Source organism: Nilaparvata lugens, chromosome 4 (genome assembly GCF_014356525.2).
Source record: "Nilaparvata lugens isolate BPH chromosome 4, ASM1435652v1, whole genome shotgun sequence".
Lineage (NCBI taxonomy): Eukaryota > Metazoa > Arthropoda > Insecta > Hemiptera > Delphacidae > Nilaparvata > Nilaparvata lugens.
In genome coordinates, this window is record NC_052507.1 from 9,903,510 (window position 1) to 9,929,364 (window position 25,855).

General features: G+C 36.0%; 2 protein-coding genes and 1 pseudogene across 3 annotated transcripts in view; 2 read left to right on the top strand and 1 right to left on the bottom strand.

Moving 5' to 3' along the window:
- The window catches only part of LOC120348842 (peroxisomal N(1)-acetyl-spermine/spermidine oxidase-like), a 48,221-nt gene extending 22,568 nt beyond the window's left edge, over positions 1–25,653 (top strand). Inside the window, exons 6-7 of one of the 2 annotated variants that reach the window (XM_039426599.1) lie at positions 18,879–19,011; positions 25,218–25,653. In XM_039426599.1, coding sequence (XP_039282533.1) covers positions 18,879–19,011; positions 25,218–25,451 — 367 coding nt within the window. In that variant the 3' untranslated portion in view covers positions 25,452–25,653. The remainder of the gene's footprint in view (positions 1–18,878; positions 19,012–25,217) is intronic. The other variant, XM_039426600.1, reaches the window with a different exon arrangement.
- LOC120350988 lies at positions 3,114–6,334 on the top strand (annotated as a pseudogene).
- LOC120350989 (prolyl 4-hydroxylase subunit alpha-2-like) lies at positions 13,844–15,700 on the bottom strand. Its single transcript, XM_039426603.1, has one exon. The coding sequence runs from the start codon at positions 15,491–15,493 to the stop codon at positions 13,844–13,846; it is 1,650 nt and encodes a 549-aa protein (XP_039282537.1). The 5' UTR covers positions 15,494–15,700.
- Positions 25,654–25,855: the final 202 nt, after the last annotated feature.

Below are 25,855 nucleotides of genomic sequence, written 5' to 3' on the forward strand. Positions count from 1 at the left end.
AAATGATTTAAAATGTATTTTTGAAACAGTGAAATAATTTTTAGACATTACCGTATGAGAAACACAAATTAAAATACCTGAAATGACATTTTCAAAGTTGATAACTAACCATCCTACACTTCATCAATGCTTCAGTTAGCCTACATGTTTAGGTTAGACCTACTCGTACCGGTATAAATAATATTGAAAGGTTATTTTAGAATGACCTATTTCCATTGAAATTACTTATTTTAAAAAGGATTTCTATTTTTTTAAAAGATATTGTAATAGAATACCTACCAAATAACTTAATTTCTGTTGTTTTGAAATTCAGATTGGTGTATCACAGCTTTTTAAATTAGCTGCCATTTCAGGTTTGTATAAAAATAAAAATCTGATCTGAGCTATGGAAGCAAATTTTTGAATCAAATTATGGAAAAATATATTTTCTTGATTAATTTGACATTAAATTGATTATTTTATCAAGGAAATGCTAATAATTATTAGATCAAATTTAATGGGATTAATTGAGTAACAGCTGTGTACAATCAGTGGCAAAATAGAGAGACTTGGCAACGTGTTTCTCCTATTTTTCTCCACTGCTATTATAACGTGGACCTCACTATAGTTACTGATAATACAGGCCTCTCGACTCCTGGCCCTTGAACGCTATAAGAACTTCAAGCACGGTTTCAGCAGGAACTAAACGCGTCGTTAGAGGAAGCTCTTAGCCCTATAGCTCTATAGTTAGCCCTAAAGCTCTATAGTTAGCACTTAACTGACAAAATTGGATTTCACCACAAGCCGTTAGAGCTAATGAGCCGTTATAGAGTTAACCGACCAAATTTGGTCAGTTAAAGCTGGGTTTTCGTAGTTAAAACAATTATGTTGAGCTTATACTTTTAAACAGCAATATGTTAATGCCGTCGTCGACCACGACAGGTAGAGAATCTCAATTTGTCTACATAACCTAAAAGATTATGTCCATTTATGTTTTAATGGGGCAGGTTGAGCTTATCCTATTATATTAAGCGAGCAATTTCTGTATTTCTATATCTGGTTATTTATTTATATTTATATCTGGTTATTTATGTTCAACGGGTCTCGAAATCGGCTCTAACGATTTTCACGAAATTCGGAACATAGTAGGTTTATGATATAAAAATTCGATTGCACTAGGTCTCGTCCTTGGGGAAACTCGCTGAACGACATTAAAAGGATAATTCATACTTGACTGAAACAGCTGAGACTTTCGTCGTCTGTGGATAGTAAAAAGTGAGTGATTCTGTGGAAAATCAAAATATCGCATCCCCGAAATTCATAAGCTCACGTATAGCCAGCTGTGAAATATATAAACACGATAATTTTAGAGAATTGTGTTCTGTTTATCAATAAATAAAAATAACGATCAAAGCTCGGTGCCCCGATATTACTTTTAAATAGCAATCTGTTGATATTATTAGAAACTAGTCATCAGGCTCGCTTCGCTCGCCATATCCGTCTAGCCAGGGGGTTCCGCCCCCTGGACCCCCGACTGGATCGTCCAACGATGAGATCAGCAGGCTCGCTTCGCTCGCCTGCATTTTTCATTTGAGCATTTTTATCATGTGTTAGGACGATCCAGTCGGGGGTCCAGACTAAACGACTGGCTAAACGGATATTGCGAGCGAAGCGAGCCTGACGGCTAGTTATTTAATATTCCCAAGAATAGCTCTGATTGAAGTAGCAGTGCCCAATCAATTTTTCCGCGATAAATGCATTTCAATCTTCAACTTGATGCCAACCTAACAAAGTCAACTCAACTTAATGCCAACCTGACAAAATTATCAATTTAGTTACCAGTTAACAACTGTTTCGAAGAGGTACTCTCTCTAGATTATAGTTCTATATTAACATATGCTATGGACATTTTTCAGTCATAATTAACAGAATAAGAAGAATATACATGCTAAAAGACGAACTTTACACCCTTAAAAACCACCCTTAGAGTTAAAATATCCCCAAAAGATTTCATAGTGCTCCTCTAAAGGGCCAACTGAATATAGCTACCAAATTTGAACGTTTTTGGTCCGGTAGATTTTTAGTTCTGCGAGTGAGTGAGTGAGTGTGTCAGTCAGTCAGTCAGTCAGTCAGTGAGTGAGTGCCATTTCGCTTTTATATATATAGATGTTTAATTCTTTAATAGTAAAGACAAATAATAAAAAGTTATTTGATCAGCTGTTTCAGCACACTTGAAATTTGAACAATATGAATGAGAACAATGCTAGTCGTCGTCGACTGCGGAAATTTACGCACAAACGAAAATGCATCTTAACTTCTGTAATTTGTCGTTAAGAAAAAAATGGCGGCGTTCTGTTCACTGTCATGTTGAAAGTAGTTTGTTGAGGTTATATGTTTCAATTATCTCTTTGCTGCTTTTACGATTAAGAAAATTTCTATTCTCAATAAGATTGATTAAATGCGTTTTCTCACTGTTCGTGAATGTTGGGCTCCTTTTTCTTTTGCTAGCTTTAGGCTACCCAACATTGAGACTGAATGGCTTGAAGACATCTGTAGCTTTTGAAATTGATTAGGCCCAACTAAAACTTTGTATCATTTACAAGAAAAAACTACTTATGGAATAATTATTAAAACACTACAGCCAAATTTCAATTTACTAAATTATACAACTAAAAAAATGCACTATAAATATTATCAATTACTAAAATTTGTTTGCTAATCACTACTCAATTACTGGATAACAAACCTCGTGGTTTCGGAATCCAGTTGGATTTTCTAGGTTAGGTTTTACATGCTTACAACGTTAACAAGTGTCATGTCGGCTCACTGCCACCTCGATCCACTCTAATCCTCTCGTTTAGTAATGTAACATAATGTAGCTTTAGTTTTCGTTGCTGAAATCAAATTTCTTAATCTTTCGTTACAGCATGTGCATCTCCCCATCAACCCACAGATGTTGTCTTAGCAAATTATAAGTTCATATTATTAATTTTGTGATTGAAGTTAACAAGTTGTTTCGATTTACAATCAACCATACATTGTTATAAGAAAAACACCAATTAAGTTTTACTTCAACAAGCATATAGTATACAATTGAAATGAAATTTGTATTGAAAAGTTGTGTCGCTGTGTTGTTTCGATCAAAACAGAATCAAATTTAAACTTTGTTGAAGTGTTTCTCGTTCAAGTATTTTGTTCAAGTATGTAAGTGACATAAAGTACCACATATGTGTGATACTTTATTTCGCAAAAGCCTAGAGTCGTTCTAAGTTTTTGTTCAAGTACTTGGAATATTTTATCGTTGCAATGGAGTTGCGTTTTGGAATGTGTGTGTTACTGCTCAGTGCAACGGGAATCGTGAATGGTGATCTGTATACAGCTCTGATCGATCTGGAAGCATTAGTTGAAACAGAGGCTGTACTCCTCAGAGAACTGGACAATTACATTGGTGCAACAGAGCGTCGGCTGTCACAACTCATAAGACTTGCAGCTGAATACAGCAGGGAACACAGTGAGGCGATTTTAGATGTGAGCGCCTACCTTCACAATCCAATCAACGCATATCGGCTCATCAAACGGCTCACCATCGACTGGAAACACGTGGAATCGTTGATGGTCGATTTCGGTGAAAAGGAGTGGTTGGAGTGAAGGGGGCGGTTGAAGTTACCGTCGGAGGAGGATTTGGTGGGGGCGGTGTCGGGTCTGTTGCGACTCCAGGACACCTATCAGCTGGACACCGCCTCCCTGGCCCGGGGGCAGCTCAATGGTGTCCAGTACACCACTCACCTAACAGCTGACGACTGTTTCCAGATAGGTAGAATATCGTGCGTCAATCGCGACCACTACCATACAGTGCTATGGATGTCTGAAGCTCTCAAACGATATCATCACGAGGATAACGTCAAACGATATCATCACGAGGATTACTACAAACAATATCATCACGAGGATAACATCAAAAGATATCATCACGAGGGGATGTCAGACGTCAGACGAAGGGAGATACTAGAGTGCCTGACATACTCTACATACAAGCAGGGCAACGTGCGATCTGCATTGCAGCTCAATGATGAATTGCTGAGCATTGCTCCGAATCATTTGTTTGCACTTAGTAACCGCACCATTTACCTGGCAGACATCGAAAAAGGAACAGAACAAGTTGCTGAAAATCTGCTAGATGAGTATACAGAGCTCTTCTATCAGCTGTGTCGCTCCGCCCTCTCTCCCTCTCCCCTAGTGCTCTCCCAACTCAAATGTCAATACGTCCACAGAAACCAACCTTTCCTCAGGATTGCGCCGTTGAAAGAGGAAGAGGCCTATCTAGACCCGAGGATAGTTTTGTATCGTGACGTCATCTACGACGGCGAGATAGAGGTCATCAAGAAATTGGCTTTGCCTAGGTTACGACGTGCTACTGTCATGGATCTTGAGGCGGGCGTCAAGGTGACAGTCAGCTATCGGATTAGCAAGTCAGCAGTTTTGTGTGACGCCGATCACCCATCCATCGAGCGACTGAAACGGCGTATCGAGATGATGACCTCACTCACCATGGCTTACTCACCAGAACTATCAGTTGTCAACTACGGCATAGGAGGTTACTACGCGCCACATTGGGACTTTGCCCAAGGACCACATAGGAACTTAGTGATTTACGGGGACAATATACGCGATGGGAATAGAGTAGCTACGGTGTTGTCGTATATGAGTGACGTGGCACAGGGTGGGGCCACAGTGTTCCCATACCTAAATGTGACCGTTCGGCCGAAGAAGGGAACAGCGCTAATCTGGTACAACATGCACCTGAGTGGAGAGGGAGACTTGGCAACTGCGCATGCCGCCTGCCCTGTCCTCGTCGGATCCAAGTGGGTCACTAATAAGTGGGTCAACGAGCGAGGTCAGGAGTTCAGACGGCCGTGTGCATTGCACAGACAGACTCGTCATTCGACAAACTGGTACAGCTAAATAGAGACACCATTATCACTAGATAGTCTTGTTGAACATTTGTTTTCAATTATTTTTGATGCAAAACAAGACTTGGAACTTGTCAAGCTGGTAGAGCTCAATGTAATCACCAACCTTTTGTTGAATTCAATATTTCCTTTTCTGACAACCGTATCATGTTATAATATAACAAAACATATCATATGAATTATGTCATGTTGTGTTATGTTTGAAGGGACGGTTTCATGGTTCCAAAGGCTCAAAGTACCCCACACGTCAACCGGAGCTTATTGTGTGTCCCAAGTAAGTTAGGCAAACTAATACCTGTGTCCTTCAAAAGATCCAGGAGTTTCTACCTAATCTAACATCCCATTCATCACCTGATTGCTTGCAGCCAAACAGAGCCCTTCTCCTTGCCCCTAGTCTCTTGCATTCCATTGTGATATGCTTGGCAGTCTCTTCAGACTGATTAACCCTCGTGACCTACGTGAGTTCCACTCCTGGCCTTCTTTGTAGGTCCTTTCGCTTAGGAAGGGGTCGCCAAATTGGCTCTGGTCCTGGGCACTCTTGACTCAGCCACTTGACCCACATTCGTGCCTGGAATTTCACCCATCTCTGGTCTCTTGGGATTATTTTTTTTGCCCTTCCGATACTTTGCAGGGCCTCGCCCTCGCCTCTCCCAAGAAGTTTTGCCTGAATGGCCGCCCTTCTTTGAGCAGTGGTGAGGTTTGGCTTCTCCACCCGATGATGATACATCATCATCATTAGATAGTTGTGTTAAATCTTGTATATATTTGTATTTATTCCCTTACTAGACATGATTAAACTAATAAAATATACCTTGTAATAATGGAATCAACTACACAGTGAAACATTGAGATGTAATTACCCTAGAGAGCAAGGTTGAGCTTGTGGAAGGAGTCAGGCGAACCTTTGGCGAGGTAATAGAATACAGCAAATAAAGTAAAACCAATCCTTATAATGAAATTAATATATCAGATGAAAATAAAATCATCAATACAAGAGTAATTCACTGCAAGGATGTTACTGATTATTCATATTCGTCAAGTGAAACCTATAACATGAGATATTACTTATTGTGTATGACCAATGTGGTAAGAAATGTTATAGCCAAAACTTTCTACTACATTGATTCCAAGTTAGCTCGCCGATATCCCATATCCCAGCCATGGCAGTCAACGAGACACTTTTCCAAATTTTTGATCTTGTCTTGGGTGTTTCTGTTTTTGAATAAATTTGAATTTAAAAAATTGACCCAAAATCCTTCTGGGAGTACACCTCTTTAGGTGTAATTCCCTAGCGACGACCCGAGACGCGCGGCTATAGAACATAAACTTATCATTCATTAAAACTTACAATAATTTTAAATACAGTACAAACTTACATGCTTACAATAGCCCAGTCAATAAAGGTTTTTCGATCCGAAAATTAAATAAAAGCTGAATCTTCTACCATCGATAGAACCCTCCCAGAGTTACATTCCCAAGAAAGTCCCCAAGAAAAGTCCCAAGAAATCCCCTTGGAGCTTTCCCCCCTAGCCCCCCTCAAACTTGAAAAATGCAGGTAATCACAGAAAATCAATTATCTCTGTACCCATTGATCGGAAACAGTTCTATTATATGCCATTCGATTCGTTACATAATGGACTACAATAATAGTTATATTCATTTTTCCAATAAAATCAACAGTTTTCTTGATAAAATAATATATATGTAAAAATTTAGGGGGTTTGTGATTTGATTTTTTTGTTTTCTTCGATTAACTTCGAAACAAGTAGTTTTAAAGAAAAATGAGCCGAATAATTGATGTAGCCACTCTCATTGCAAATCCATTGATGTATATTGTTATGTATTTGCGATTCGATTTGACGCCGTGGAAGGGGAAACAGTCGACGCGGAACGGCGCGGCTGACTCTCTTAGCCATAGTAAACAGCAAACTGGAAATCAATTATCTCTGTAACCATCAGTCGGAAAAAAATCTATCATATGTCATTCGATTCGTTAAATTAAGGACTACAATATTAGTCGGATTCATTCACTCAATAAATCGTACAGTTTTCCTGATAAAATAATATAATGTAAAAATTTAGGGGTTTTTCGATTTGATTTTTTTGTTTTCTCCGATTAACTTCGAAGCAAATAATCTAAAGAAAATTAGACAAATAATTAATGTAGCCACATTCATTGCGAATCCATTTATGTATATTGTTATTTATTTGCGATTCAAGTTGACGCTGTGGAAGGGGAAACAGCCGACGCGGCTGACTCCCTTCACCATAGTAAACAGAATAATACTGCTGTCTACATTGCATCTCATTTACACTATGGCGCTCGAAACAATTAATTTTGTCTATTGTTTTGACATGCGCTGTATGTAAAATATTACAATTTTCTTGGTTTAACCATGCTTATGATAAAAATCAGGATTTTGTTGTTTGCTCACAGAATTTATTATATTAATTTGAGGTGTGCCTTCTCCATACGAGTCAGAGGTAACACAATTTGATAACTCTAGTTTCAGATATTGATGTTTTTCAACGAAGCAGATTCAAGCTGAAAGTAGATTAATTTGTTGCACATTCGGTTCAAATATTACCAAATATTACCAATATTATCACATATAGTGAGAACGAATTACTCACGAAGCTTTCTATTCTCACTGAACATGAAGAGGCAATACCAAGCCAGAATCGCAGTTCCGTTCAAATCATTATTATCAGAGCTTTCAAATTGATGCTATGTAACTATGGATGTTCTATCCACTGTTCAAATCGTACTGTGATTTCCTTTTACTTCCAAATGGATTGAATTGCCTCACTCTTCAACGTAACAATTATTGTAAAAAAACCAGTGTAATGTGAAGGTCATCCAAATAGCATTTGAATTTCAATTTTCAGATCATGAAATTCATAAAAAACTAATTCTTGGGAGAATAGTGATGAATTGCAAAGTGCAAGTAACATTGATACAAAGCGATACAATGAAAATCAACATCGATTAATTTAATACTGGACTTATCACATTTATATTACCGTTGATTTATATTATTTATAAAGCTTATAAAATGTAAAACCAACATTTTAAATTTTCTCTACTGGAGCAAAACATCGATAGAAAATAAAGAAGATCCCATCATAAGCACAATATAATTGTGTACTATAATTCACTTGAACTAACTCATCACTTCAACCCTTCAATGATCACAATGAACTAGATTGGTATAAAAACCATGAAATTGATAATCAGGTACATTTTTCAAATAGCTTCACCCAACTAAATCTGTGAATGCTAAGTCATAAGAAATCATGTTCAATAGATTTAATTTGAATGCTTCAATAGAAATTAATGATCTATTCTTTTGGTGCCCTAATCAAAATCAATTTCAATCAACATTAATCGACATAAAGAAAAGCTTCTGCCAACCTTGTGTAATGAATGACAAGATGCGAGTGGAGGTGAAAAATCGATATGTTAACAAAAATAATAGAAGATGATGAATCATCTTTCAATTAATCTTATACGGTAGGGTACTTTGTGGTTAAATGTGAAACACTTTCATGATTTTCCTACCTTTTATGCATGCTCACTCTTCCTTAATTTGTATGTTTGCATGGCTTTCATCTTTAGAATCTACTGAATTTTCATATTGGACTGTCTAAATAATGTAGATTCAACTAGTAAGAATGGAAGATAAGCTACTTTACAGAGAGAATCATAGAAAGTTTCAACTCAACAAGCCCAATGTATAAATTGTTTTATGCCTCAGCCGTCATATATATTTGGCTCAACTGAAGGTATATTATCAACCTAGCTTGGAGAATATTAACTGTAGAAAACAGCAAACACTGCACGCTATGATTTTTCTATTGTAATGTATGATTTATCTCAGTTTTCGACATTCATAACTTATTATAAATTTTAGCATAGAATTATCATCATACACACATGTTTAAAATATGTATTATATTATGTAATAGTATGAATATTTTATCGGTTGCAAACAATATCTTTGTTATAGAATGCATGATTTAGCACATATATAACAACAAAATGATTTTATGAGAATTTAGAGAATTAAAATGTGAAAAATTAGTTTCATCGCATGTCAAAACAATAGACAAAATTGATTGTTTCGAGCGCCATAGTGTGAATAAGATGCAACTTAGAAAGCAGTAGGCCTACTACTGTATTTTACTGTTTACTATGGTGAAGAGAGTCAGCCACGCCGTACCGCGTCGACTGTTTCCCCTTCCACAGCGTCAAATCGAATCGCAAATAAATAACAATATACATCAATGGATTTGCAATGAATGTGGCTACATTAATTATTATCTGTCTAATTTTCTTTAGATTATTTGCTTCGAAGTTAATCGGAGAAAACAAAAATCAAATCGAAAAACCCCTAAATTTTTACATATTATTATATATTATTTTATCAAGGAAACTGTTTGATTTATTGAGGAAATGAAAACGACTAATATTTTAGTCCATAATGTAACAAATCGAATGACATATGATAGATTTTTCCCGATTAATGGTTACAGAGATAATTAATTTCCAGTTTGCTGTTTACTATGGCTAAAAGAGTCAGCCGCGCCGTTACGCGTCGACTGTTTCCCCTTCTACAGCGTCAAATCGAATTGCAAATACATAGAATAGAATAGAATTCTTTATTGATCAACAAATATAACATAATATATATGGATCGTGTCAAGTTAAAAACTACAAATAAAAAATAAATAGGCTATAATAGGTACAGTCATGCCATGAGAAAATGTCTTAAATTAGTCGCGACAATAAGTTATTCCGTACAAGCAGGCAAAACAAGGTGAGTAGTTCATTCTCATTTTAAAGTTAACATGTGTAAATTTAACATTGCAATATTTGACTATCGAGATATTCCTCTATTGTATAGAATGCGTTACGTCTCAGCAGTTCTTTTACTATTCTCTTGAATTTGCTGCTTGGAAGACTTCTAAATGTTAAGGGAAGTTTATTGAAAAGAATAACCTGCTGGTATTTATGGCTTTTATAAGTCTTGTGCAGCCTTATAGAAGGTTTTATCAAGTCAAATTTATTTCTTGTGTTGTGATCATGATTTTCTTGCTGTTTCATAAAGTTATCTTCATTTTCCTTCATGTAAACTAGATTTACATAAATATACATACTAGCAAGGGTTGGGACGCTAAGTTTCTTGAAAGCATCTCTACATGACTCGTTGAATCTGAGTCCTGCAATGCATCTTATGGCTTTTTTCTGCCATAGAAACACTCTGCTGGCAGAAGAGCAGTTGCCCCATAAACGGAGACCATAATTTAAATGTGAATGGAAGAGACCGTAGTATGCCATCATCAAAACTCCAGGGCTGACTGATAGTTTAAGTTTACGTAGAAGAAAGGTGACTCTTGATAGTTTTTTACAAAAAAACTCGATATGGTCTTCCCAGCATAGCTTACTGTCCAGCATTAAGCCCAGCAATTTGACCGGCTTCGTGTAGTTTTTTAGGCTAGGATCTATTCTGCTCTTCAAGGAAAATAATATCCTCTCAGTTTTGGTCTCATTAAGACGGAGGCTGTTGGCATTGTACCATATTTTTGAGGTTTTTGTTGAAACGTCAAGGTCATGAATAAGATTTTCCGCATTCGCACCAGAATTGAGAATTGTAGTGTCGTCGGCATACAATATTGAAAAGCATGGTATATTACAACTGAAATCATTTACGAACACTAGAAATAAAAACGGCCCCAAAACAGACCCTTGAGGGACGCCTGTTTTCACGGCTTTTGGGCTAGATAGTTTATTATTTACTTTTACCACCTGTTGTCTATTGCTCAAGAAGCTTTGAATCAGAGTCAGCTCGCTACCTTCAATACCATAGTATCTCAACTTTTCAAACAATATTGAATGTGACATGGAGTCAAACGCACGACTCAGGTCCAGTGATCACCAGCAACCATACATTGGCTTTCAAAGCTCTCAAGAATGTAGTTGACAACCTTTTCAATCGCCATAGTTGTTGAATGATTTGGTCTAAATCCAAATTGATTGGGGTTGAGCAAATTATTTTCTACAAAGTACTCATACAGCTGTTTCAGTAGACATGCCTCAATGATTTTACCTACGATCGAGACTATTGCTATTGGTCTGTAGCTTTCTGGCAGTTCCTTTTCACCTTTTTTATAGATTGGATTTATTATCGACATTTTCAAGCATTCAGGAAAAGCTCCAAGTATCATAATCAAATTAATTACACATGTCAGTGGACGGAGAATCGAATCGATAATGTTCTTCACCGTATAATTTGAAAGACCAAAGGTATCCTCACTTCTTGAGGAACTGAGATTTCCCACTATGGACTTCACCGTTTCAATGTCAACCTCTTTCCATGCAAATCTTGGTGCAGCCACATTTTTTAAATTGATGAGATTACATTTTTCCAGCATATCTTCCATTGTAACTGATGTAGAGATAGACATATCCTGAGCAATAGACATAACAATATACATCAATGGATTTGAAATGACAGTGGCTACATTAATTATTTGGCTCATTTTCCTTTAAAACTACTTGTTTCGAAGTTAATCGAAGAAAACAAAAAAAATCAAATCACGAACCCCCTAAATTTTTACATATATATTATTTTATCAAGAAAACTGTCAATTTTATTGGAAAAATGAATATAACTAATATTGTAGTCCATAATGTAACGAATCGAATGGCATATAATAGAACTGTTTCCGATCAATGGTTACAGAGATAATTGATTTCCCGTGTTTACCTGCATTTTTCCTGTTTTAGGGGGCTGGGGCGGAAAGCTCTAAGGGGATTTCTTGGGACTTTTGGGAGAATGACCCTCTGGGAGGGTTCTATCGATGGTGGGAAATTCAGCTTTTATTTAATTTTCGGATCGAAACTGCTTTTTTGGACCTTCATTGACTGGACTACAAGCTTTCATACAAACTTACAATTCATCAGATTAGTTTATTCATAACATTTACATCGTAAAAAATGTAACAGCTAAAACTTCAAGTTCATAACGTGCATACAACATAAAAATACAATGAATCATCGAATGTAAAGAATTTATAGGTTATGTGCTTCAGCCGCAGGTCTCCAGTCACGACTAAGGAATTGCAAATTTACATTACCAGAAATATTATTGAAAAATAATAATGGACATAGTAACCTTGCCTGATGCCTGAGAGATTATTATTAGAAGTTAAAAATATCAATAAATTTCTTGATAATCATTTTGTGCTTCCTTTCAAACCTATGTACGAGGGTAGGCTGATAAGTAATGCACACATTACACATGCTTGTAGAGCACAAACCAAATAACCCTCAGAAGCGAGCCTGGTGGCATGTGCAAGTTCTATTCATCCTCTACACGGCTGCATAGTTTGAAGGCGCTGTGTTCATCGTTTGGTTTGGTTAGTGAAAGTATGGCGTCGTGTTCTAGTGTTATGTAAACGCGAATTAGATAACGCGCTGTAATCGAATTTTTAATTGCTGAGAAAGTGAATTCTAGTGTGATTCATTGTCGTTTAGAGGCCGTTTAATTCTTGATTCTTTTCAATGATAATCTAAGATTTAAGATATCAATTTATTCAGCTCTATACATCACACATGTAATACATGTTTACAGTAAAAACATAACCAATTTTTTGGACATTTTATTAATTTATCAAAATTTGGGAATGGAATAGATTTGGGCTAAGCCTGTTGTTCCTTCCTAATCATATTTATATGATTTGTGATTCTGTCCACGAATAAATAAATAAAAAAAAATACAATAAACAGTTGAACATCGTCACAGGGATTAATTCAAAAATAAGCCACAGAAAGAAACCATACAACAGTGAAATATGGAAATTGGATAAAATTAAACCGATGTAATTAATGCAATGCGCTTAATTAATGATTACGCTGGTATGGACATGTAAATAGACGTTCACCCAATCATATGACAAGGAAAGTACTTTATATGGAGACACAGCCGAGGGGCAGAGGCAGACCCCGTCTCACATGGCTAGGTTTAGTTCATAAATATATGAAGCGGTTGTACCTGACAAATCAGACGACCCAGGATCGTTCGAACTGGAAACTTAGGTCATAGAGAGCCGACCCCAAATAATGGGAAAAAGGCAAGGAGGAAGAAGAATACTTGTATTTAAACAATCTGTAAGTGCTAATATACAACTTATAAGTGCCAATATCTACTGGCTATCACAAAAATCGATAACTATAGTAAGCCTTTGCAACAAGAAAGCTGTATAAACTACTTTTGAAGATCCTTATTGACTTGGATTCTAAGTAGGCAGGCAATTTATTGTATAACTTAGCACCAGTGTAAGAAGGTATTTACTTATAAAGTTTTAACCTATGCTGTCTCAAAGCTATATTGTTGCTACTTCTAGTGTTATGATTGTGTACTTCTGCATTCGTGACCAGTTTCGAGATATGGTTTTGGGTGAAAATTAATAGTTTGTATAATTATATAAATAGAAGGTAAGGTGAGAACATTCAAAGAAATAAATGCCTCTCTACAAGATTCATCTTGTAGAGTTACAGCTCTTTTTTGCAGTTTGAAAACCCTTAGGCATTAGTTTGCCTTACTTACTTGGGACACACAATAAGCTCCGGTTGACGTGTGGGGTACTTTGAGCCTTTGGAACCATTAAACCGTCCCTTCAAACATAACATAAAATAACATAATTCATATGATATGTTTTGTTATATTATAACATGATACGGTTGTCAGAAAAGGAAATATTGAATTCAACAAAAGGTTGGTGATTACATTGAGCTCTACCAGCTTGACAAGTTCCAAGTCTTGTTTTGCATCGAAAATAATTGAAAACAAATGGTCAACAAAACTATCTAGTGATAATGGTGTCTCTGTTTAGCTGTACCAGTTTGTTGAATAACGAGTCTGTCTGTGCAGTGCACACGGCCGTCTGAACTCCTGACCTCGCTCGTTGACCCACTTATTAGTGACCCACTTGCATCCGACGAGGACAGGACAGGCGGCATGCATAGTTGCCAAGTCTCCCTCTCCACTCAGATGCATGTTGTACCAGACTAGCGCTGTTCCCTTCTTCGGCTGAACGGTCACATTTAGGTATGGGAACACTGTGGCCCCACCCTGTGCCACGTCACTCATATACGACAACACCGTAGCTACTCTATTCCCATCGCGTATATTGTCCCCGTAAATCACTATGTTCCTATGTGGTCCTTGGGCAAAGTCCCAATGTGGCTTGTAGTAACCTCCTATGCCGTAGTTGACAACATGTAGTAATGGTGAGTAGGCCATGGTAAGTGAGGTCATCATCTCGATACGCCGGTTCAGTCGCTCGATGGATGGGTGTTCGGCAAAGAGCAGAACTGCTGACTTGCTAATCCTATGGCTGACTGGAATCACGACGGCTCTCTTAGATGCCCTGACAGTAGCACGTTGTAACCTAGGCAAAGCCAATTTCTTGATGACATCTATCTCGCCGTCGTAGATGACGTCACGATACAAAACTATCCTCGGGTCTAGATAGGCCTCTTCCTCTTTCAACGGCGCGATCCTGAGGAAAGGTTGGTTTCTGTGGACGTACTGACATTTGAGTTGAGAGAGCACTTGGGGAGAGGGAGAGAGGGCGTCGCGACACAGCTGATAGTAGAGCTCTGTATACTCATCTAGCAGATTTTCAGCAACTTGTTCTGTGCCTTTTTCGATGTCTGCCAGGTAGATCGTGCGGTTACTAAGTGCAAACAGATGTTTGGGGGCAATGCTCAGCAATTCATCATTGAGCTGCAATGCAGATCGCACGTTGCCCTGCTTGTATGTAGAGTATGTCAGGCACTCTAGTATCTCTCTTCGTCTGACGTTATCCTCGTGATGATATAGTTTTATGTTATCCTCGTGATGATATCGTTTGATGTTATCCTCTTGATGATATCGTTTGACGTTATCCTCGTGATGATATAGTTTGAGAGCTTCAGACATCCACAGCACTGTGTGATAGTGGTCGAGATTGACGCACGATATTCTACCTATCTGGAAACAGTCGTCAGCTGTTAGGTGAGTGGTGTACTGGACACCATTGAGCTGCCCCCGGGCCAGGGAGGCGGTGTCCAGCTGATAGGTGTCCTGGAGTCGCAACAGACCCGACACCGCCCCCACCAAATCCTCCTCCGACGGTAACATCAACCGCCCCCTTCTCTCCAACCATTCCTTTTCACCGAAATCGTCCATCAACGATTCCACGTGTTTCCAGTCGATGGTGAGCCGTTTGATGAGCCGATATGCGTTGATTGGATTGTGAAGGTAGGCGCTCACATCTGCAATCGCCTCACTGTGTTCTCTGCTGTATTCAGCTGCAAGTCTTCTGAGTTGTGACAGCCGACGCTCTGTTGCACCAATGTAATTGTCCAGTTCACTGAGGAGTACAGCCTCTGTTTCAACTAATGCTTCCAGATCGATCAGAGCTGTATACAGATCACCATTCACGATTCCCGTTGCACTGAGCAGTAACACACACATTCCAAAACGCAACTCCATTGCAACAACGATAAAATATCTAAGCACTTGAACAAAATCTTAGAACGTCTCCAAATCAATGAAATTTCTCTAGGCGTTTGCGAAATAATATATCACACATATGTGGTACTTTATGTCACTTACATACTTGTGCTTTCTGTCAATCAGCTTGTCAGGCTTAATTCATTTGGCTTTGTGTTCTAGTTATGATTGATTGTAAATTTGAACAGTTGGGTAGCTGTCATTTCATGAATCAGCTCAGTTAATATTTGTGGTGGTGGGGAGGAACACATGCAGTAATTGCAAGATGATTAGGATTAGATTAGAATATCGGGTGACCGAGCTTTGCTCTGGAGTGTAAAAGCATAGACAATTTGTAACGAAAGATTGAATATACAGTTTATTTTTATTTATACATTTTCTCAGTCGTACAATTATTTTTACAGTTATATGAGGAGGCACAACAGGCTTATGCCCAAAACTGTCCCTTTTCAAATTTATACTACATTCCAAATCAAAATCAAGGTTAAGCTACTATCACTCATCAAAATAACAATTTATTCTAGTCCAGTCAAATGGTCGTTTTTCAGGAAACAGCCCCGAAAGAATTTTTCTCGACGGTTCTATATGTATTTTGGGGCGCTGGATTCGAATCTGAAATTTGCTGACACGCCAGAGGGCGGCTTCACCCCCAAAACCCCCAAAAACCCACAAAATTTCGGGCTTTTTTCAATTTTCCCATTTTATCTCGTGAACCTTGAGTTTCTCAAGAAAAATCATTCTCGACAAAATTAGAGAGAATAAGATTTCCAAAAAATTGAGTGGTCGCGCAGGATTCTACCATTTTTGGTTCCGGAGCTACGAATTTTCAAAATAATGGTATTTTTCAAGGGGTTTTCAAAATTATGCAAACCTACCACTTCTACTCTATACAACATGGATATTTTTCTAGTATAATTAAAAAACCACACATCACGTGAAAGAACAATTCATTATGAACAGGATTCCTTAGGAATTTTCGAATTTAGTAGTGGGGGGAGGGGGGATATACCCAAAAATAGAAAATCATGTCCTACAGCCAAAATAAAATTTTTTCATTATAATACCTTTTCAAGGCCTTCCTTACAAAAAAAAATACATATTTCGGCTGAAATCATCTCACGCGGGTTATTTTCTATGAGAATCACCCGTTAGAAACATTTAATTTCAGTATTTCCTAGTGGGGGTACGTCATAAGGATACGTCAAGGATCAAAACTTTAAACACTTATAACTTTTGACAGAATGATCTGATCTCCTCGTACTACAGTTCATTCTTCTCAGCTCGTCAAGGCGGTTCAAAATCATGTATCATAATTGAAATTTGATGAGAAAATAAAAAAATTCACTTTTAGTGTATTTAAATACACAGAAAAATGGCCAATTTCTATATTCAAAACTGTGTATCTCGGTAACCCGAAATGATAAAAAATGGTACTTGGTCTTGATCTGAAGAACAGAATCTGTGAAAATGAGGAAAATATCGCAAATTTCCTGATTTTTTTAATCAAACGTATTTTACCTCACGATTATATTTTTGCAAAATTCATTTACCTCACATGAAAGAGGAAAATGTGAGGTAAATGAATTTTGCAAAAATATAATCGTGAGATAAAATACGTTTGATTAAAAAAATCAGGAAATTTGCGATATTTTCCTCATTTTCACAGTCTCGACTGTTTTTCGATAATAAACAGTCATGCAAGATGGATTTAAGGCAACGTAGCTTATAGAGCATGTAATTTTCTTTCATTTGAGAACAATCACAAATTATCATTATCTACTTGTCTAGTCTATAGTCTGTCTATATAGTCTATCTGTCTTCCTTGTCTAAACGTCTAAAGACTGCCAGAGCTCTTCCACTGATTTTTTTCTTCCCTTGAAGTACTATACAAGGGTGATGAAAATTATGAAAGCAGTTGAATATTTCTCTTGCAAGGAAAATTTGACAATAGGTCTGATTAGGGATATTATTTGAATAAAAAAACTACTTTTCTGTCGCTTTAAGATTTTAGTCGGCCATCTTGGACCCGCCATTTTAAATCCAACGTGGTCATATGATACACGATTTCGATACAGAATTCCAATAGAAAATGTATGGCGAAAACCACAAATTTATATCTCAAATCGTTTCAAAGTTATTAACATTTAAAAATATTAATGAATCATACAATAATGAAATAAATGAGTACATAGAGAATCGAAAAAAATCCAAACTATCAAATTTTACGTTTTGAAGTGACAGTATACAAACACTTATAATTTATTTATTTATTTATTTGAAAATTTACATATTTGAGGGCACCAGGAACTGAATCCCATTATTGCCCTCATAACACACATTGAGCGTAATACAATTTGAAAATACAATACATTAAAATGAAAATAGAATAACTTAACTAATATACTATTATATAACTTAATAACTTAACTTATATAATAATAATAATAATAATAATAATAATAATAAATTTTATTTCCATTAATATACAAATAAGCAATCCAATCAATAAAATGTAAATAATATTCAAAAATACAATATATGAAATTTACTACAAATATAAATAAATTGCATTTTTTCGGAAATTAACCTACTCAACTATGGGAAACCCATGTTCTAGAGCAGGTGTAGTAGTAATACATTACATTTAGAGTGGGGGTGCAAATACATTGGTTAAGTGAGCTCACATATTGTTCGAAATTATGTTTTCTATATTATGTCTTCCAGTTGTTGTGATCCAATTTTTAACGACGCATTTGAATTTTCTTGAGTTTTCTATTACACTGATGTGTACAGGAAGTAAATTGTGGAGTTTTGGTGCTAGGTGGTTGAAGTGTCGTTGGTATGTTGCCTTCCTAGACACGTTCGTGATAAGAAGGCTTTTATTTCTTGTGTTGTTAATTTTAATTATAGTAACATTTAATCTGATATTCAACACTTTGAACAGGAAAGCTTAATCTGTCAGATTTTTATGTACTTATTTATTTCATTTAGTATGATTCATTGGTATATTTAAATGCGAAAAACTTTGAAACGGTTTGATATATTGATGTGCGTTTTTTGCCATTCATTTTCTCTTGAAATTCTGTATCGAAATCATGTGTCATATAATTATCTTCCCATTTCAAAGAATGGAGTTGGATTCAAAATTGCGGACCAAAATTTTGAACTAAAGAAAAGTAGTTTTTCATTCTAATAGGACCTCCAATGGAACAAATTGTCAAATTATCCTTGTAACAGAAATGATGAGCTGTTTCCATAATTTTCACCAATCATCATATAGAAATGATATCATCTGTTCATATCTATTAGACTAGAATATAAAATGATTGTTGATAAGTCATGATTGTGTTGTTTTTTTGTGCAGAACAAAATGGTTCGGCGAGCCGAACACTCGAGGCTCGTACACAGCAATGGCGGTTGGCGCCAGTCAGGCAGACATCGAGAGGATAGCCAGGCCTCTCTACGCACACACTCGTTCGCGCAATCACCATGCCAAGGTCAGCATTATTAATAGCATTATTAATAGCATTTTATTACTTTCCTTGCCCTATTACCATAGGGCAAGTATTGCTTTCCAAAAAAAATTAAGGTACCCCAAATTCAAGTTTTCTATACGTTTCAAGGTTCCTGTTTCCAAAAGCATGATTTTTTATTTATCTTTGTCACAGTCATTCAATCTCAGCTGTTTTCCATGCATTAAATCAAGCCGGTAAACAGCTGTTTGCAGAACAAAAAAACATATGATTCTCATTACATAGCATACTCTACTGCTTAGACCAGTTATAGAATAGACACGCTGGGAAGTCTTTCCTCTGAAGCGAACATCTACTGCCATATCTCCAAATCGTGACGTCATCATCGGATAGAAAACTTTCAGATTGTGTCTATTTCAGAAGGATGTAAATTATTATTCATTAAAATGGTAAACTCGAGCTGCGCTCTGGCTAAAATAGACACAATCTGCTATGGAAAACAATGTAAACTAACTACAGAAAAGTTTTCTATCTGATGCTGACGTCACGATTTGGAGATATGGCAGTAGATTTTGGCTTCATCGACTTTCAGTATGAATATACAATAGGCCGTGTCTATTCTATAACTGGTCTAAGCTCTACTGTAATGAAACCATATGTTTTCTTTAGAGTCGAGTATGTTTCCTAGTTCCGAAAAATGAACAGCAAAACTGCTACAAAAAACCACCTTCAGGTGGAAGTTTAGTCAACTTCCACAAAATTCCTGATTGTAAACTAGGTTATGTTTATAGAATGCATGTAGTAACTTCAGTACAAGCAGGTAATGTTTTCTATTTCTCAATTATTCTTCTTTAGATCATAATGACAAAAAATAGTGTACGTTACTTGGACCTGAATGTCGTTTACAGTGCTCGAATGAAATTCTAGTCTTGGCTAACGCCTCGACTGGAAAAATCATTCTCGCCTGCAAAAGGCCCCTTCCCGTCCATGTGACGTAAGATACTATCATCCACTTGGCTAACGCCTCGACTAGAAAAATCATTGTCACCTGCAAAAGGCCCCTTCCCGTCCATGTGACGTAAGATACTATTATCCACGACCATGTTATAATGTAAATATTACAACATCAAAATTCATCCCATAACAGGGGTCTTTCGGATCAAGTCTATTGCTTACAGCTTATCTTAGTGTCAAAACATAGTGGAGCGGAAAGTGTATCAGAGAAGTGTTGAAAATAATGAGTAAATTTTTTGAATTGAATTGAATTTATTTATTTCCATAAAATAATACAACATTTTATAGAATATGATACATACACAGGGTATAGTAACTACAAAAAATTCATAAAATAAAATAAAATAATACAGATTGATAAAATAAATATTTTAACTTACAAAATGGCACTACCGGCAAAGAAAACTTGTGCGCCGGCAGTGAGTTTGAGCAACTAGGTACAGCAAACATGTCAATAGAAAAAAAAAAAGAGCTAATTCAAACCACTAGAATAAATAAAACTATGGAAACCAGGTCACATCTCAATACTTACAAACTATAAGACAAAGTAACAAAATCATAGTTTGATAGACAACTATTCAGATAGTGAAGGGGAAATAATTTGAAAAAAAAAAAAAAACATGATAATAAAGAGTTGGTGAATGCCTAGAGTTGAAATAGTTTGACTACAACATTTTCGGTCTTGATCCAGTTCTCAATTTTTGTTTTAATTGCTTTAGAGGGTTTTATTTTTATAAAATGTTCTGGAATAATATTTATTAGTTTATTTACTATGTAATTGAATTGTCTTCTGCATATAGTTAAGTCAGTTCGAGGAACAATATATCTGTTTGCAGATCTGAAAATATAATTAGTTTGATGCAGTGTAAAGATATCTGTATGATTGCTGATATATTTAATTAGATTTCTAATATATAGCTGTCTGACTGTCATAACTCCAAATTCCAGAAAAAGTTGGTGACTAGGGTATCGTCTGGGCACTCCCAAGGCTGCCTTGAGAATACCCTTTTGAATAACATTCAATTTTTTAAAATGTGCATTGAAAGCGCCACCCCACACCCTAATTCCATACTGGAAGACTGACTGAGCATATGCTAGATATACCATTCTACTTAGACCTTTGTCCTTGAATAAGCTCAAATTATAAAATTTGTGGATCATAAATTTCATTTTGCTACACATACTATTTATATGCTCATTCCATCTTAAATGAGGGTCCAGAGTGACACCTAAATACTTTGTTTTGGTCACGTTTTCTAAAATGGGACAAGGGCAAGGCAGTTGATTACGATTGCTACCGTTCTTGCCATACAGGCAATTTACATTGTGTACTCTTACTGCATTTAATTGAAGTGTGATATCATCGGGTTGAGTTCTTGAGTTTGGTGAAAAAGTCATATAAACGCTCTTCGAGTAATTTAGTGTCAACGCATTTCTAACAAGCCACACTCTCACACCAGCTAGTCCGATGTTGGTTAAGGATATCACGTTGTCCCATGAAGTCCCCGTAAAAACCAATGCAGTATCATCAGCATACGACAAAACTCTACATCCCTTGATAGGAAGACTTAATAGATCATTTATATAAACTAAAAATAAAATCGGAGAAAGAACTGTACCCTGGGGTAAGCCGAATCCTGTTAAAGCTACTTTGCTCTCTTTTCCATTCAGAGTTATAATTTGTATTCTGTTCCCCAAATAACCAGCAATGAGCTTCAAGACAGGACCACGAAATCCACATTTTTCAAGTTTTTCAAGCAGGTTGATGTGTGGGACAGTATCAAATGCTTTGGCTAAGTCCAGAAACACAGCCAAAGATTTTTTGTTTGTGTTGAAATTAGATGTTATTTCTTTTACAAGTTCAGTCATGGCATCCTCAGTACTCTTATTTTCTTGGAAGGCATATTGATACTGGTTTATTAAATTGAACTTTTTTAAATATGAGACAACCTGTTCTTTTATTATTTTTTCAAAAACTTTGGATAAATTACTTATGAGACTTATTGGACGATAATTGCCTGGATTCTTCTTGTCCCCAGATTTATGCAATGGGATTATGTTTGCAATTTTAAAGTGACTTGGGAAATGTCCAGTTTCCATACATCTATTAAAAATTAATGTTAGGGGCTGAGCTATAAAAGTTGCTATTCTTTTTAAACAAAAACTACTTAAATTATCAAACCCAGAGGATGCACCATTTTTTAAATTATTTATTTGTTTTATAACTTCTTGTGAACTTGTAGGATGCATAAAACAAGAGTTCACAAGGCGGAAATTAGAAACAGCAGTGGTTTCCAGATAAGGAAGATTTTCATTTTCTTTGAAGACTCTCTCCGCGTAAGACTTTCCCACATCTGAAAAATAATTATTTAGTAGTTCAGGATCAATACCAGGCAGAACTTTTTGGCGTTTACTGTTTAATATTTCTTGAATGCAGTTCCATACCTTTTTATTGTTCCCTTCACATGATTTTAATTTGTTCTTATAAAAGTCGATTTTTGCTGATTTGATAAGTTTATTTAGTAAATTTCTATAGACTCTATAATTCTCTCTCAACGTGACATTAAAAGGTTGTTTTTTCAAAGTATTATGCATTTTGTCTCTTATTCTTATTGAATTCACCAAGCCTGAACTTATTCAAATTAATTAAATTCAAATTAATTAAATAACGCAATACATAATAGTGGGAATTATCCCCATTACTTTGTTAAAACCATTATTACTATTACTAAATACTATTATTATTATAAATTATAGATCTATTAATATTAAACGGAAATGTATTATACGGTGAATGTGCAGCATACCAATAGAAGGAAGCATTATTTTCAACACTCTCAGCTACCTACCTTCTCTGATACACTTTACCTTTGCCGCTTCACTATGTTCTAATAAGCAATAGGCTTGATTGCATTATTTTCAATAGGCCAACTCTTAGTGCCGGTTGCACAAAAGCCGGTCAAGTTTTAATCGTGATTAACTTTACGAGAACCAATCAGAGAAGGCGTTTTTGAAAGACTTCTCTGATTGGTTCTCGTGGAATTAATCACGATTGAAATTTAACCGGCTTTTGTGCGACCGGGCCTTATCTTTCTTCTCTGCTACATGATATTGGAGTGGCTATGGTAGGGTAGAAGGCATTTTTCCAGATACCCTACACGCATTATTTAGACATGTCTGATAACTCAATTGGAAGAACTTTTTATAGCTACCAAGGATCTGTAAACTAGAATATACAATCCTTATATTATCATAATTACCTTTGTACTAAACGAGAGATCATTTTTTGATAGATAATATAAAGTAGTATCATGCAGTAGGCATCCAAACAGGCATATAAACAGATTGTTTCTGTAAACAATATTCAATATCCATTATTCACGGTCGTGTGTTAATGGGAAGGATACTATTTTATATCCTTTTCAAAAAATCGTCAATCCTTTGTCGAAACACCGCCAATTTATTTAGTTACATCACAATATTATATTATCCTAATCAAATTTATAGTTTGGTGTTTTAATTTCTCTAAATTCAAAATGTTTAGCTTATATATATATTTTGGACGAAAATTGAACTTGAACGTTTTACAGTAGAAGCATAACCTATTTTTTGGACATTTTATTAATTTATCAAAATTTGGGAACGGAATAGATTTGGGCCAAGCCTGTTATTCCTTCCTAATCATATTTATATGATTTGTGATTCTGTCCACGAATAAATAAATAAATAAATTGCATTCAATCTTTATTCTCATTAATTAATTTTTTATACTTTGTTAATTAAATTCGTTGAATAATTATCAATAGGCCTACTGTCATCCAATGTAAATAAGTGTATAAGCTAGTATATTATACAGTAACATACATGTATAAATAATTGTCTTTTTTCTTAAGGGCTACTCTTGAAAATAAATAAAAATAGAAATTCAAGTACTCTTTTTAAAGTTGTTTTCTTGATAATGGCATCATATTTTTCTCAAATCATTATTCCTGTACCGAAAATCAAGTGAAGAAGCAGTGTGTGATTACATAACCTTAACTTTTGGACAACATTAACATTTTATCAACAATCTTGGAGAGAAATAGAACAGGCTCAGCCTAGTTTTTCCTCCAATATCATAATATGATTATAGTGTTTTATACAATTTATTTAAATCACTTTTTGCTATTAGTAAAAACGACTAGCAGTCAGATATTTTACAATAAATGAATTAATCACTCACTGTGACAACGAGATCTTGTCACAACACTCACTGTGTCACAACAGATCACTGTGTCACAACTGATCACTGTGTCACAACAGATTACTGTGTATCAACAGATCACTGTGTCACAACAGATTACTGTGTCACAACTGATCACTGTGTCACAACAGATTACTGTGTCACAACAGATCACTGTGTCACAACAGATCACTGTGTCACAACAGATCACTGTGTCACAACAGATCACTGTGTCACAACACTCACTGTGTCACAACAGATCACTGTGCAACAACTAAGAAGATGGCGGACCTGCCAAAAGATCTCGTTGTGACAGTGAGTGATTAATTCATTTATTGTTAAATATCTGACTGCTAGTCGTTTTTTCTAATAGCAAAACGTGATTTAATAATAAGAAGTTCGTGATGAAAAACAACATTGGAGAACAATTTATTTATTTAATCTTTCAGAATTACACAACTTACAGAAAAGTACGACAGGCTTCTAAGCCCAAAACGGTTTCAATTCTAATTTATACAACAGTCCAAATGTAGCTAGGTTATGTGTCACTTCAACATTCTTTAATTACACAATAATTTACAATTCAAAACACACAAAAATCATTTTTGATTTAAAAAAATACTTCTTAATTAAATTAAATCAATCACAATTAATATTAGAAAATTCCAAACTTTGAAATTAGAATCTACAGTAAATACAATAAATGATTTAATGAACCAATAAAGTTAATTTAAAAATATAGCCGAAACATTTTGTGATGATTAAAAAGTTTTAAAAAGGGTACTTAGATTTATATTTTTATTTATATGTATAAAGAACTGTAATCTAATCTACCTTCTTTTATACACTCTATGTTCTCCGCTGCACTATTTTGTGACTCGAATCAAGTAAGATGAAGAGTTGCATGGCCTTGAAAAGAATCCTGACATGAGAATGGGATTGATTGACTGATTGATTGATTGATTGATTGATTGATTGATTGATTGATTGATAGCCGTTGGTGGTGTTTGCCGGCGAACACACGCACACAAACTTCTACTCGACGGTGCACGGTGCGTTTCTGACGGGACGCAGCGCGGCGCAAACGCTGCTGAGTGCCGCAGTCGCACACGAATCGCAGACGCAGGCGTCTGTGGATGAAGACGAACCGACGCCGAACGTTGTAGAATGCGACGCCGCCGATACCACCGACCTCAGCTCCTGGATTAGAGGCATTGCGCTGGACTGACCCGAACAGCAGCACTCTAGTGTCTAGTCTCGTCTACGGTAGTTGCTCGACTGAACAGCACAGCGGCACTCTAATATCTAGTCTCGTCTACGGTAGTTGCTCGACTGACCCACTCTAATATCTAGTCTCGTTTACGGTGATTGCTTGTTGATTAAGGCTGTGCAAAGGCTAAAAATAAACTTTTCCTCCACCTACTGGCTAAAGTACTTACTTTACTCCCTGAAACATAATACTAAAGTGTCACTTTTTCGCCCTCGGTAGTAAAAAACAGAAAAACTCCCTAGGGAGTAAAAGTGACTCCATTTAAATAACATGGGAAGCATCTCTATTTTAAAAACTTACATTATAATAGGTTAGAAGGTCTAAGCTCAGATGAGAAAGCATAAAGAGGTGTCTGTCATTGA